This window comes from Pristiophorus japonicus, chromosome 11 (genome assembly GCF_044704955.1).
Source record: "Pristiophorus japonicus isolate sPriJap1 chromosome 11, sPriJap1.hap1, whole genome shotgun sequence".
NCBI lineage: Eukaryota > Metazoa > Chordata > Chondrichthyes > Pristiophoridae > Pristiophorus > Pristiophorus japonicus.
In genome coordinates, this window is record NC_091987.1 from 108,097,150 (window position 1) to 108,111,385 (window position 14,236).

A 14,236-nucleotide genomic window follows, 5' to 3' on the forward strand; every position below is an offset into this window, starting at 1 on the left:
TGCTCCAGGTAGCCATCAAACTCACATTGTCCTGCAAGTCGCCTTAGCTCCGTGACATAGCTCGCCACTTCCTGACCTTCAGACGTGTAGAACAGATGCCTCGCCATCAGCACGCTCTCCCTCGGTTTAAGATGCTCCCGAACCAGTGTACACAGCTCCTCATACGACTTATCTGTGGGTTTCACCGGAGCCAGAAAATTCTTCATGAGGCTGTAGGTCGGTGCCCCGCGGACCATGAGGAGGATCGCTCTCCTTTTTGCAGCGCTTCCTTCTCCGTCCAGCTCGTTGGCTACAAAGTACTGGTCTAGCCGTTTGACATAGGCTTCCCAGTCCTCACCCTCTGAGAATTTCTCCAGGATGCCCACAGTTTGCTGCATCTTTGCGTTGGATTCGTATTCTCATCGCCAGTTATTGTGTTCCTAACACAGATGAGGCTGCACACGGAGATTAAAGTAACAGTGACCTCAGTCTTTAATAAGACACTCCAGAGTGAGGAACAGGCCTTAGGGCCCGGCTTATATACAGTGCTCCCAAGGGATGCTGGGATCCCTTGGGACTTCAGAGGATGAGCTCTCTGGTGGCGGAACATGGGAGTGCATGCTTTACAGATACACAACAAATATCATTGGAGAAAAAGGACTAGGCAGATTAATAGGACTAAAGGTGGACAAGTCCCTGGACCTGATGGCTTGCATCCTAGCATCTTATCACAATGGACCGGAAAACCGCAAATGTAACATCCCTATTTAAGAAAGGAGGGAGACAAAAAGCAGGAAACTATAGACCAGTTAGCCTAACATCTGTCATTGGGAAAATGCTGGAGTCCATCATTAAGGACGTAGTAGCAGAACATTTAGAAAATCATAATGCAGTCAAGCAGAGTCAACGTGGTTTTATGAAAGGGAAATCATGTTTGACAAATTTGCTGGAGTTCTTTGAGGATGTCACAAGCAGGGTGGATAAAGGGGAACCAGTAGATGTTGTGTATTTGGATTTCCAGAAGGCATTCGAAAAGGTGCCACATAAAAGATTGCTACACAAGATAAGAGCTCATGGGATTGGGGGTAATATATTAGCATGGATAGAGGATTGACTAACTAACAGAAAATAGAGAATCGGGATAAATGGGTCATTTTCAGGTTGGCAAAATGTAACTAGTGGGATCAGTGCTGGGGTCTTAACTATTTACAATTTATATTAATGACTTGGATGAAGGGGCTGAGTGTAGTGTCGCCAAATTTGCTGATATACAAAGATAGATGGGAAAGCAAGTTGTGAGGAGGGCGCAAAGAATCTACAAAGGGATATAGACTGGCTAAGTGAATGGGCAAAAATTTGGCAGCTGGAGCATAATGTGGGAAAGTGTGAGATTATCCACTTTGGTAGGAAAAATAAATAAGCAAATTATTATTTAAATGGGGAGAGATTACAAAATGCAGTGGTACAGGGGGATCTGGGGATTCTTGTACATAAAACACAAAAAGTTAGCATGAAGGTACAGCAAGTAATCAGGAAGGCAAATGGAATGTTGGCCTTTATTGCAAGGGGGATGGAGTATAAAAGTAGGGAAGTCCTGCTCCAACTGTACAGGGCATTGGTAAGACCACACCTGGAGCACTTCATACAGTTTTGGTCTCCATATTTAAGGAAGGATGTACTTGCACTGGAGGCAGTTGAAAGAAGGTTCACGAGGTTGATTCCTGAGATGAAGGGGTTGTCATATGAAGAAAGATTGAGCAGGTTGGGCCTATACTCATTGGAGTTTAGAAGACTCAGAGATGATCTAATTGAAATGTATACGATTCTGAGGGGGCTCGACAAGGTAGATGCAGAGAGGATGTTTCCCCTCGTGGGGGAATCTAGAACTAGGGGGCATAGTTTCAGAATAAGGGGTCGCCTATTTAAAACAGAAATTAGGAGGAATTTCTTCTCTCAGAGGGTCGTGAATCTTTGGAATTCTCTACTCCAGAGAGCTGTGGAGGCTGGGTCATTGAATGTTTTTAAGGCGGAGATAGACAGATTTTTGAATGATAAGGGAGTCAAGGGTTATGGGGAACGGGCAGGGAAGTAGAGTTGAGGCCAAGATCAGATCAGCCATGATCTTATTGAATGGTGGAGCAGGCTCGAGGGGCCAAATGGTCTACTCCTGCTCCTATTTCTTATGTTCTTATGTATGTTTAATTCTGTTAGAACTTTTGCTCCATTGAGAAAGAAAAGCTTTTTTGTGACCTGATGCTGAACAAGGATACTTTCTCTTTGAACAAACAAATCCATGTTGCTGCACAACTCTAATCACAAATCGTCCAAAATAACTTCTGAGCCAAATATGTGCATTTTAAGACGAGTAACAGAGGCTTAAGAAAAGCCAATAAATGTTGACAATTATGCTGATGTGCTTCCTGCAATACTTCATATTGCAAGATGACTTTTGGGGGGAATTGAGGGAGATGGCAGAGGGGGTTCAGCACCATGCACCTGTCTGTTAGTTGCCATAAAACATCGCTGTTTTGCCTCACTGTTATCTTTCTTCTCACATTAACGCTGCCAGTTCTCAGAAGACAGGGAGCTCCGGGCTTTGTATATTGAATGAAAACTGACACACAATAGATAGATCAGCAAGTGTACTCAGTATGCTCTGCCGCCCTTTTTATTTCTGTGATAGGCTTTTTCAGAGATGAAAGAAGACATTCTTTTCCCAGTGAGACCTGTGTGTCTTTGAAATCTTTCCCACTGTCACTCTGTGATAAACCCCTTCCTTTACATCATTATAGATTATCAATATGCCACAGGAGACTTCCACCATGGCAACCAGATCAGGCGGGTACGCTTAGCATTCTCCGAACGTGCTAAATATAGCCTCTCGGCCAGGATCAAACTACAGTTCATTAGTAAATGGCATATTTTGCCTCAAACAATTTAAACGCAACATCATTGGGTGGCAAAGTGACTTGTTGTAATGGCACAGCTTTACACTGAAGGGCTTGTTTATCCCTGCATCATTTCTCTTGGTTCTTGACACGACTGGGTCAAACTGGGGTGGTGGGGTGGGGTGATGTGGTCAGCAGAGAGCATGTTTGGTAATGTAACCCTAGGCAGGGGGGGGGGAATTTCCAGGGGTTGTTGGGTGAGATAATGTGGTCAACAGAGAGCATGCCTGTCAACGCAGTCCTGGGGGATATTGTTCATCAATTCCCCACCCTGATCCCAACTTACCTCTTCTTCCTCTCGGCATCCTCATAACGTTCTCCTTTGAGACACTCACCCACTCTCTCTTTGCAGGACAAGTGGGGATCCTGTAAAATGTAAGGGATCAGACCCAGGAGAGACATGGGCAGGTGATCAACCCAAAGTGCCTGACCCGGTGTGGGTTGGTTGAACACTTGTTTTCATCCCATATTCAGAACAGAGACCCTGATAACATTGTTGTTTCCCACACCAGTCATCATCACTGCGTCACTGAGGGAGACTGACAATTCAATGTGAAATAGTTCAACATTGTAGATAATTTTGTGCTGTACATTCATGTTACTAGTTGGCCAGTTATCCCATAGACTATACATTGATTCAGTAGAGTTTGTGGGTTTCACCACTGTGAAATGTGGCTCTGCTGAGAGGGACCAAGATGCAGACTTCAGGTGCCCAGCAATGAGAAGAGAAGTGCTTGCTTTACATAGGCCCTTCTATCAGGTATTGGAAGGCCCACCAAAGGGTTTCAGTGCGGAATTCGCTTTCAGTCCGTGTGGCGACCTGCTGTTTACCTTGGAGAATGTGGCACCCACAGGGATGCTGCAGCCAGGCCATCACAGCAGAAGTCAATGTTCACAGCCTTTGTAGCTTTGGTGGAAGCTCAAACGATGCCTTGTAGACTCTGGGCTCAAATTGTGCTTTTGCCTTGGAGATGCAGGTGTCCACCTTGGTCAGATTGATGAAGCAAATGGATAGCAGGTTTGAAGGCATCACTGAACCCTCTCCCGCAGGTCCGTGGAAGTGAGCCCCCTTCCCCAGGGGAGTGGCAGTGGCTCAGGGGAAACGGCATGTGTTGCTCTCTCTCAAGATGTCAGCCTGTCTGCTTTCTCGCCAACCCCTTCTACCCATACCAAGCGTGCTGCCAGAAGGTCACTGGGCCAGACTGGCTTTCCTTTCTTCAGAGTCTTACAGTCACCATATTGAACATCCTATTGAATGTTCAAATAAATGTGATCCCATCACCTCGACTCGGCAGACCATTTTACACTCGGCTTGATTTTCTTTTCCATGGAGACGGGCTACAGCTTCACTATCACCCGCTTTGCGTTATCGCCCTCAAATCAATGCCACCCCAGGGATCTAGAGTTACAGACACTCAGAAAGTGGCCAGCATTGCGCCCATTTTTGCGGTGATATTTTGTCTTTTTTGATGGTAAAAGGTACTCATTGACATTGGCCAAAGTTGTTCACCTGTGGTTTTGAAATACCGCTGAAAAGTGGACCACTGGCATGCAACACCAAAACAAAATGAGACCGCTTAAAATTAGCCGTTCGGTGCACCTGTCGTTAGGGGTGGGGGGGGGAAACCACCCGAGAAAAGCCTGCATTGTAGCCCCAGAAACAGCGATAAGTATAAAGACCTGCAAAAAAAGTAAGTTAAAGTTTTTATTTTCAAATTCTTTTTCAGTGATTAGCTCGATAAGTGTTTTGTGAATGTTTTGTGATTTTTTTATTTTTCGTTTATTGCAATTTTCTTTGTGTGTGTTTTCTCTCCTCCCAGGGCCTGTCTTTTTAGCGATAATCGGCTTCGGGCTAAAGTTGGCGAGGACTGCGGTTTCCACCGCGAATCCTCGTGCAACGCCGATTTTTATCGTCGGCCGCATTTTGTTGCCAATTTTACCCCTTTAAATAATAGCGGTATTTTTAACGGTATTTTTGGCAAAAAATGCCGGAAAAGAAACGCTATCACCAAAAGACCAATTTCTAACCCATATATCTTTAAAAACAGATTTGCAATAGGCAGTTTTCAGCGGGTCAGTTTTAATGGCAGTTCAAAAGTTCACCTGCTTCCGAAAAAAAAGCGGCCCAGGGTATTTGAACTCCAGAAAAGAGGGACAGAGTGAGAACATAGAATGATAAGCACCCTGATGATAAAAGCACTTTAGTGCCTGTGAAACAGTTCGACCCTGTGAAGCTGGTAATGTTAATGGAGACATCTTACAGAGTTGTTCAGAGAAGGTTTACTGGGTTGATTCCGGAGATGAGGGAGTTGACTTATGAAGATACACATTGGAGTTCAGAAGAATGAGAGGTGATCTTATCGAAACATATAAGATGAGGGGGCTCGACAAGGTGGATGCAGAGAGGATACTTCCACTCATAGGGGAAACTAAAACTAGGAGACATAGTCTCAGAATGAGAGGCCAGCCATTTAAATCTGAGATGAGGAGGAATTTCTTCTCTCAGAGGCTTGTAAATTTATGGAATTCTCTGCCCCAGAGAACTGTGGAGGTTGGGTCATTGAATATATTTAAGGTGGAGTTAGACAGATTTTTGAGCAACAGGAGTTAGACAGATTTTTGAGCAACAGGAGTAAAGCGTTATAGGGAGCGGGCAGGGAAGTGGATCAGCTATGTCAGATCAGCTATGCTCTTATTGAATGGTGGAGCAGGCTCGAGGGGCCAAATGGCCTACTCCTGCTCCTATTTCTTATGTTCTTATGTTCTTATTGTAAGAAGACGGCTCACCCCACAATCTTCTCAAGGGCAATTAGGGATGGGCAATAAATGCCGGCCTTGCCAGCGATGACCACATCCCAGGAACTAATAATTTTTTTTAAACTCTGAAAATACAGATTAGCGCAGAATTATTATTACCTCCCCCCCACCCCCCCATTCCCCCCTTCCCCCCCCCCCCCCATTCCCCCCTCCCCCCCCAGCAGCCTGTTTCTTTCACACTAACCTTCAAGTATAACTTGCACCAAGTCCTGGGCCGACATTCGTCCTTTTCTTACAAAGCACTGGTAGGCTCCTCCATCGCTCTTTGCCAGCCCGTCCACCATCAAGTTCTCGTGGTTGTTTCCGGTGATTCTTACGTTACTGCCGAGGGCGATTATCTCGCCGTTCCGATACCACTCCACTTCATACTCCTCCGCTCCAGTTACAGTGCAGGACAGCAGAACCTGGCTGCCCACACTGGTTTTCACCTTGTGCGGACTTACTGTTGCCTTCAGTGGTTCTGGGCATCGAAATAAAATGGAGAGAGAGAATTTGAAACTTTTATTGCTTGCAAAATGTTCGTGAAAATCATTATAAAATGATGACTGCAAAAATCTCTATACATACAAAAAGAGGAGAAAGGTTTATATGCATAACATCCCGTAGTGTTCCACATGCATAGAATGACATAGTATTCACAGCACAGAAACAGGCCATTCAGCCCAACTGGTCCGTACTGGTGTTTATGCTCCACACGAGCCTCCATCTCTCTTCATCTAACCCTACCAGTAAAACAGTCTCTGCTGTTATTTACCCAGACAAGGTAGCCACAAACAGCAATGAAATCAATAAACAGTTGATCTATCCTTGGTGATGTTATTTTAGGGAGGAATGCTGGCCAGTAGGAAAACTCCCTGCTCCTTATTCAAAGTAATACCATGGATTCATTAATGTCCACCCACAGCGGCCAATGGAGCCTCAGTTTAATATCACACCCTAAGGACAGTCGCCTCTGACAGTGCAGCCTTCCTTCAGCACTGCTCTGGTCTGCCAATTTAGTTCATGTGCTATGGTCTTACAGCGTGGCTTAAATCCATATCCTTCTGTCTCAGAGTACTACCAAGTGAGCCAACCTGATACTTGTGCACTGCAGACCAATGTTATGAATTCATGCTTCTGGCAAGGTCCTGTACTGGGAAGGTGCATTCCCTTACATAAGATCAGCACCTATAACATACAGAGTAATGAAGACAGTGAATCGCAGATAGAAAAGCCTTTAGTAACTATTCAAGTCTTTGATCATCTTTGTTCAATTAGTGTTCCCGGGCTCTACAATGAAATAGAGCTCCAGTCATTAAATCCTTGCGCTGGATTTTCGGGTTGTTTGCAACCCGGGTTTTTGCCGCGCTTTGACCCTCCGCGGCGAAAAACGGGGCGCTCAGCTGTTTTTGCTCGGTCGTGATCCTGGGCTCGGTTTTTGCGGTGGCGCTCAGAAGCCCCGCTGGGGAGAGCTGTGCCCGGGTGTGCAACGGCTCGCATTGCGACAGTGCTGTGAGTTTCGAGTCTCACCCGACCTGCGTGCCGTGAAGCGCGCCCTGCGATGACCGCCGGGGAAAACACAGCGGTCCAGCCCTGCCGGCGGTGGTGAGGTAAATAAACTCCAAAAAAGGTCAGTTCCAGTTGTTTATTCTTTTATATTTTTGCAGCGATTTGTGAGGTCGTGGCGTTGGCAATGTTTTTTGAATGTATTTTTGAATTCTTTTGTTGTTTTTTCCCCCTCCCAAGGCCTCTCTCGGAGCGCTCCCGGCCCCGCACTAAAGTTGCCGAGGTTCCCATTTTTGCGCCGCGAAAGTAGTTCAACGCCTCCCTTTGCGCTGGGCTCCTGGCGCAGAGCCCAAATGATGAAAACTAAGCAATTAATCTCTAACATTAATTGGGCAGTAAATTTCTCGCCCCGCTTCCGCTTTTGCCCCGAAAACGCCAAAGCCAAAAATCCAACACATTGGGCTGAATTTTTGGTTCTGTTCATTACGCGGCAGTAATGGCGGTGGGGCGGTAAAGTTTGCACCCGGGAACAGTTTGCACCTCCATCAACAAAATTCATCAGCTGGGCCCTGAGTGTGGGCAGAGCGCTGAGGGAGACGTTACACACCTCTCTCGGGGCGCTAGGCTGGCTGAGCAAGCGAAAATCCCGAGCTCAACAGCTGGCCTTGGAGCGCTCTAAGAGAGGCCTGGGATGCGGGGTGGGGGGGGGGGGGGGAAGGGGGAACACCAAAAACATTCCCAATAAATAACTCACACCACCACAACGTAAATCGCAAAAAAATTAAAAGAAAAAATGATCGCACTTACCCGAGGTCGACAATACTTACCTCACTGCGGCCGCTACAGCTCGGACCATCACTTCCACAGGCGGTCCCAACACGGCGCTCTACGGAGCGCTAATGGCCGTCGGCAGCCAGAAATCAATCCGGTGTTGCAACCAGGGGCGTTGCACACCGGCTCGGCTCTTCTGGGCGGTAATGCTCCGCTCCCCGTCGAAACCGGCACCGAAAACCCCGGTGGGGCGCTGGAAGCTGGCCACCTGCCCGGAAGAACTTACCGCTGCCATGGCCGCCCCTCCGGGACGCTAACAGGGGGGCAGAAGGTGGAGAATCCCACCCTTGAAACCTAACAGAAATGCAACAATTGTGGTTAGATTTCAATCCTCAGTGATCTTGGGATCACCATCAGTAATGGTTTAAATATTTTCCCATTCTTCCGATACTTGTACATCTCACCTTTCCAGCAATGGTGGCAATGCTCAAATTATTTTAAATCATTTTATCCACTGTAGTGAGCCTCAAGGTATATATAGTTCCCCTTCTCACGCTCCTCCACAGTGTTACAATGCTACCAGAACATCTCCTCTCTCCCACCCCCACCCCCACTAAGAGTGATAAATTTATTTAGTGTCTAATTATCTCCTGAACAGCAAGGTGATAACGACCCTATAGTTCATCTCCTCAGCCTCACCAATAAGATTATAGTATCCCTTTATTTTTCTTTGTGCTTGTCCTTTAAGCAGTGACCTCGGTGTTAATGGACTACTGTCTCAACTCACTGATCAAATGTCTGTTGAACAAATGTTATACAGCAGGCCTGGATTGGCATGACATTCAGCTAGCATTTGCACAGCAGTCAGTTCAATTTATTTGATGTTTCAACAATCTGTCCTGTTCAAAGAGCTCATCACAATGTTTATTAAATGATAATTGGTAACAATAAGTAACATGCTGTTTCAGATCATAAGGACTCTTAAGTATGATGACTCAGTGTTTTAGTCAGTAACTATATTACACTGCTCTCCAGTCCAGCCTCTCATCTTCTACCCTCCATAAACATGAGCTCATCCAAAACTCTGCTGCCCTTATCCTAACTCGCACCAAGTCCAGATCATCCATCACTCTGACCTGCATTGGCTCCTGGTCCACCAGCTCCTCGGTTTAAATTCTCATTCTCATGTTCAAATCTCTTCATGGCCTCGCACATCCTTATCTCTGCAATCCTATCCAGTCCTACAACCCTCTGAGAACTCCTTAAACCTCTTTGCCTCTCCACCTCTCTCTCCTCAGATGCTGCTTAATATCTACCTCTGTGACCAAGGTCACCTGTCCTAATGTCTTTAGCCTGGAGTAAATGTTTGCCTGATTATGCTCCTGTGAAGTGCCTTGGGACAGTTTACCACGTTAAAGGTGCTGTATAAACATTTATCGGAAACAGTAGCATCATCATAGGCAGTCCCTCGGAATCGAGGAAGACTTGCTTCCACTCCTGAAGTGAGTTTTTTGGTGACTGAACAGTCCAATACGAGATCCACAGACTCTGTCACAGGTAGGACAGACAGTCATTGAGGGAAGGGATGGGTGGGACTGGTTTACCACACGCTCCTTCTGCTGCCTGCACTTGACCTCTTCACGCTCTCGGCGTTGAGATTCGAAGAGCTCAACGCCCTCCTGGATGCACTTTCTCCACCTAGGGCGGTTTCGGCCAGGGACTCCCAGGTGTCAGTGAGGATGTCGCACTTTATCAGGGAGGCTCTGAGGGTATCCTTGTAATGTTTCTGCTGCCCACCTTTGGCTCGTTTGCCATGAAGGAGCTCCACATAGAGCATTTGCTTTGGGAGTCTCGTGCCTGGCATGTGAACTATGTGGCCTGTCCAACAAAGCTGATCGAGTGTGGTCAGTGCTTCAATACTGGGGATGTTGGCCTGGACGAGGACGCTAATGTTGGTGCGTCTGTTCTCCCAGGGGATTTGCAGGATCTTACAGAGACAGCGTTAGTGATATATCTCCAGGAGTCTTCTGTATATCGTCCATGCCTCTGATCCATACAGAAGGGCGGGTATTACTGCAGCTCTGTAGACCATGAGCTTGGTGGTAGATTTGAGAGCCTGGTCTTTGAACACTCTTTTCCTCAGGCGGCCGAAGGCTGCACTGGTGCACTGGAGGCAATGTTGAATCTCTGCATCACTGCCTGCTTTTGTTGATAAGAGGCTCCCGATGTATGGGAAATGGTCCACGTTGTTGAGGGCCGCGCCGTGAATCTTGATGATTGGAAGGTAGTGCTGTGCAGCGAGGACAGGCTGGTGGAGGACCTTTGTCTTACGGATGTTAAGCGTAAGGCCCAAGCTTTCATATGCTCGACTATATCCTGGAGTTCAGCCTCAGAATATGTGCAGATGCAGGCAATGACAATGGTTGGGGTGATCTTGGACCTGGCCTGGAGACGGCGTTGGTTAAACAACTTCCCACTGGTTCTGTAGTTTAGTTCCACTCCAGCGGGGAGCTTGTTGATTATGAGGTGGAGCATGGCAGCGAAGAAGATTGAGAAGAGGGTTGGAGTGATATTGCAGCCCTGTTTGACCCTGTTCCGGACATGGATTGGGTCTGTAATGGATCCGTTGGTAAGGATCACGGCCTGCATGTCATCGTGGAGCAGGCGAAGGTTGTTGACAAACTTTCTGGGGCATCTGAAATGGAGGAGGACACTCCATAGACCTTCACGGTTGACAGTGTCAAAGGCCTTTGTAAGATCGAAAAAGACCATGTATAGGGGCTGGCACTGCTCCCTGCATTTTTCCTGCAGCTGTCGCGCTGCAAAGATCATGTCCGTTGTGCCCCATATGATACGAAATCTGCATTGTGATTCCAGGAGGAGCTCCTCAGCCACAGGGAGAAGATAGTTGAGGAGAACTCTCGCGACAACTTTCCCAGTGGCTGATAACGGAGATTGCCCTGTAGTTGCCGCAGTTGGACTTGCAAAGGGGACAATAGCATAGTGGTTATGTCACTGGACTAGTAATCCAGAGACAAAGTTCAAATCTAACCACAGCAGCTGGGGAATTTAAATTCAGTTAATTAAGTAAATCTGGAATAAAACAACAGTATCAGTAATGGTGACCATGGGCTGGATTTCCATGGCATCTCCGCCCAGTTTCTCGACGGTATTGGTCAGTTTTGGCAAAAACCATATCAGCGAAAATTTCCACAAAGAGTTCTGCTGGTGGTTTTGAAATAGCGCTGGGGAGCAGCCCGCCGGCCTGCACCGTCCAAAAATTGCTATCGCCCGAGTTTGGGCTCAGTGGTGACCCGTAGGTAAGTAGAAAAAGCAGCGGAAGCTGTGGTCAGTAAGTAGCCCGGCAAAAAAAGTTAAGTTCAAAGGTTTGTATTAATTATTTTACAGTGGTTAAGTTGAAAAGGCTCCTGAGAATTTCTGATTTTTTATTTGATGCTTTTTGGAAAAAATATTTTTTGTGTTTTCCCCCCTCCAAGGCCCAACCCGCAGCCTCGGTCTAAATTTTAGTAATTACTGCCCATTTTGTTTAAGAAGCACTCAATCGGCCCAAGATCACGTTTTCCGCCGAGAATCGGGGTGTAAGGTCCATTTTTTTCTCGCTGGGCGGAATATTTTCCTTTTTTTGTGGAATTTTTTGCCCACCGTAATTTTAAAATCTTAACGGTATTTTGGGCGGCAATCCGGTGGATTTTTGGGAATTTCTAGCCCCATGAAATTACTGGATTGTTGTAAAAACCCATCTGGTTCACTAATGTCCTTTTAGGAAGGGAAATCTGCCGTCCTTACCCGTACTGGCCTATATGCAATCCAGACCCACAGCAAGGGTTGACCCTTAACTGCCCTATGAAATGGCCCAGCAAGCTACTCAGTTGTACCAAACCACTACGTCAAACTCAGTGTGGGAGTGCAAAGTGCTGCAGTACAACGGGACCTGGGGGTCCTTGTGCATGAAACTCAAAAGGATAGTATGCAGGTACAGCAAGTGATCAGGAAGGTCAATGGAATCTTGGCCTTTATTGCAAAGGAGGTGGAGTATAAAAGCAGGGAAGTCTTGCTACAGTTATACAGGGTATTGGTGAGGCCACACCTGGAATACTGTGTGCAGTTTGGTTTCCATATTTACGAAAGGATATACTTGATTTGGAGGCAGTGCAGAGAAATTTCACTAGGTTGATTCTGGGAATGAGAGGGTTGACTTATGAGGAAAGGTTGAGTATGTTGGGCCTCTACTCATTGGAATTCAGAAGAATGAGAGGTGATCTTATCGGAACGTGTAAGATTATGAGGGGGCTTGACAAGGTGGATGTAGAGAGGATGTTTCCACTGATGGGGGAGACGAGAACTCGAGGGCATGATCTTAGAATAAGGGGCCGCCCATTTAAAACTGAGATGAGGAGAAATTTTTTCTCTCAGAGGGTTGTAAATCTGTGGAATTTGCTGCCTCAGAGAGCTGTGGAAGCTGGGTCATTGAATAAATTTAAGACAGAAATAGACAGTTTCTTAACCGATAAGGAGATAAGGGGTTATGGGGAGCGGGCTGGGAAGTGGAGCTGAGTCCATGATCGTATTAAATGGCGGAGCAGGCTCGAGGGGCCTAAGGCCTATTCCTGCTCCTATCTCTAATGTTCTTACATTCACTACATGAACTGCAGCAGTTCAAGAAGGTGGCTCACCACCACCTTCTCAAGGGCAATTGGGGATGGGCAATAACTGCTGGCCTTACAAGCAAATCCCACATCCCTGAATGAATAAAGCAAGATAAATGCACTTTGTTGTTGTTGCAGCTATATTGAGTTGACAGATTGATCTCAAGCCATAACTTGGTTTTGGATTGTCGCTCAAGCATTGCCACTTGCACACGGAGCAATTCCAGGCCAGTCAGACCAAGTACCCATTTTCAAATTCAGAAGTGATGCTCCAGGCAACAATATTCCTCACCCTTTTGAGGATCATGCCTTTAAATTGAACATGTTGCCTGGAAATGGAATTGCACTTGCCTTGGGCAACAGAGGAACGACTAATATTGAGGGAAAGCTCTGTATTATTAACCTTTTTACTGGGGACCACAAGCACAATAAAATCAACAAGAAGATGTCTTGGTGATATGCGAAGAATTGAAACGTAGACTTCACCAAAAGCTGGACGGAATATAAAACCCTTGCATGCACGTGTAATATATTAGCATGGATAGAGGATTGGCTAACAAACAGAAAACCGAGAGTAGGGATAAATTGTTCACTCTTGGGTTGGCAATCATTAACTAGTGATGTGCCACAGGGATCAGTGCTGGAACCCCAACTATTTACAATCTATATTAACAACTTGGAAGAAGGGACCGAGTGTAACGTAGCCAAGTTTTCTGACGATACAAAGATGGGAGGAAGAGCAATGTGTGAGGAGAACACAAAAAATCTGCAAAAAGACATAGACAGGCTAAGTGAGTGGGCAAAAATTTGGCAGATCGTGTATAATGTTGGAAAGTGTGAGGTCATGCACTTTGGCAGAAAAAAAATCAAAGAGCAGATTATTATTTAAATGGAGAAAGATTGCATAGTGCTGCAGTACAGCAGGACCTGGGGGTACTTGTGAAAGAAACACAAAAGGATAGTATGCAGGTACAGCAAGCGATCAGGAAGGCCAATAGAATCTTGGCCTTTATCGCAAAGGGGATGAAGTATAAAAGCAGGGAAGTCTTGCTACAGTTATACAGGGTATTGGTGAGGCCACACCTGGAATACAGTGTATAGGTTTGGTTTCCATATTTAAGAAAGGATATACTTGCTTTGGAATCAGTTCAGAGAAGGTTCACTTGGTTGATTCCGGAGATGAGGGGGTTCTCTTATGAGGAAAGGTTGAGTAGGTTGGGCCTCTACTCATTGGAATTCAGAAGAATGAGAGGTGATCTTATCGAAATGTATAAGATTATGAAGGGGCTTGACAAGGTGGATGTAGAGAGGATGTTTCCACTGATGGGGGAGACTAAAACTAGAGGGCATGATCTTAGAATGAGGGGCCGCCCTTTTAAAACTGAGTTGAGGAGAAATTTGTTCTCTCAGAGGATTGTAAATCTGTGGAATTCGCTGCCTCAGAGAGCTGTGGAGGAAACACAGAAACATAGAAAAACATAGAAAATAGGTGCAGGAGTAGGCCATTCGGCCCTTCGCGCCTGCACCACCATTCAACATGATCATGGCTGATCATGCAACTTCAGTACC

The 14,236-nt window shown here is 46.2% G+C and overlaps 1 protein-coding gene across 1 annotated transcript in view; it reads right to left on the bottom strand.

The window, feature by feature from the left end:
- The window catches only part of LOC139276218 (cell adhesion molecule DSCAM), a 699,015-nt gene that overhangs the window by 340,013 nt on the left and 344,766 nt on the right, over positions 1-14,236 (bottom strand). The window contains exon 5 of the mRNA XM_070893864.1: positions 5,929-6,204. Coding sequence (XP_070749965.1) covers positions 5,929-6,204 — 276 coding nt within the window. The remainder of the gene's footprint in view (positions 1-5,928; positions 6,205-14,236) is intronic.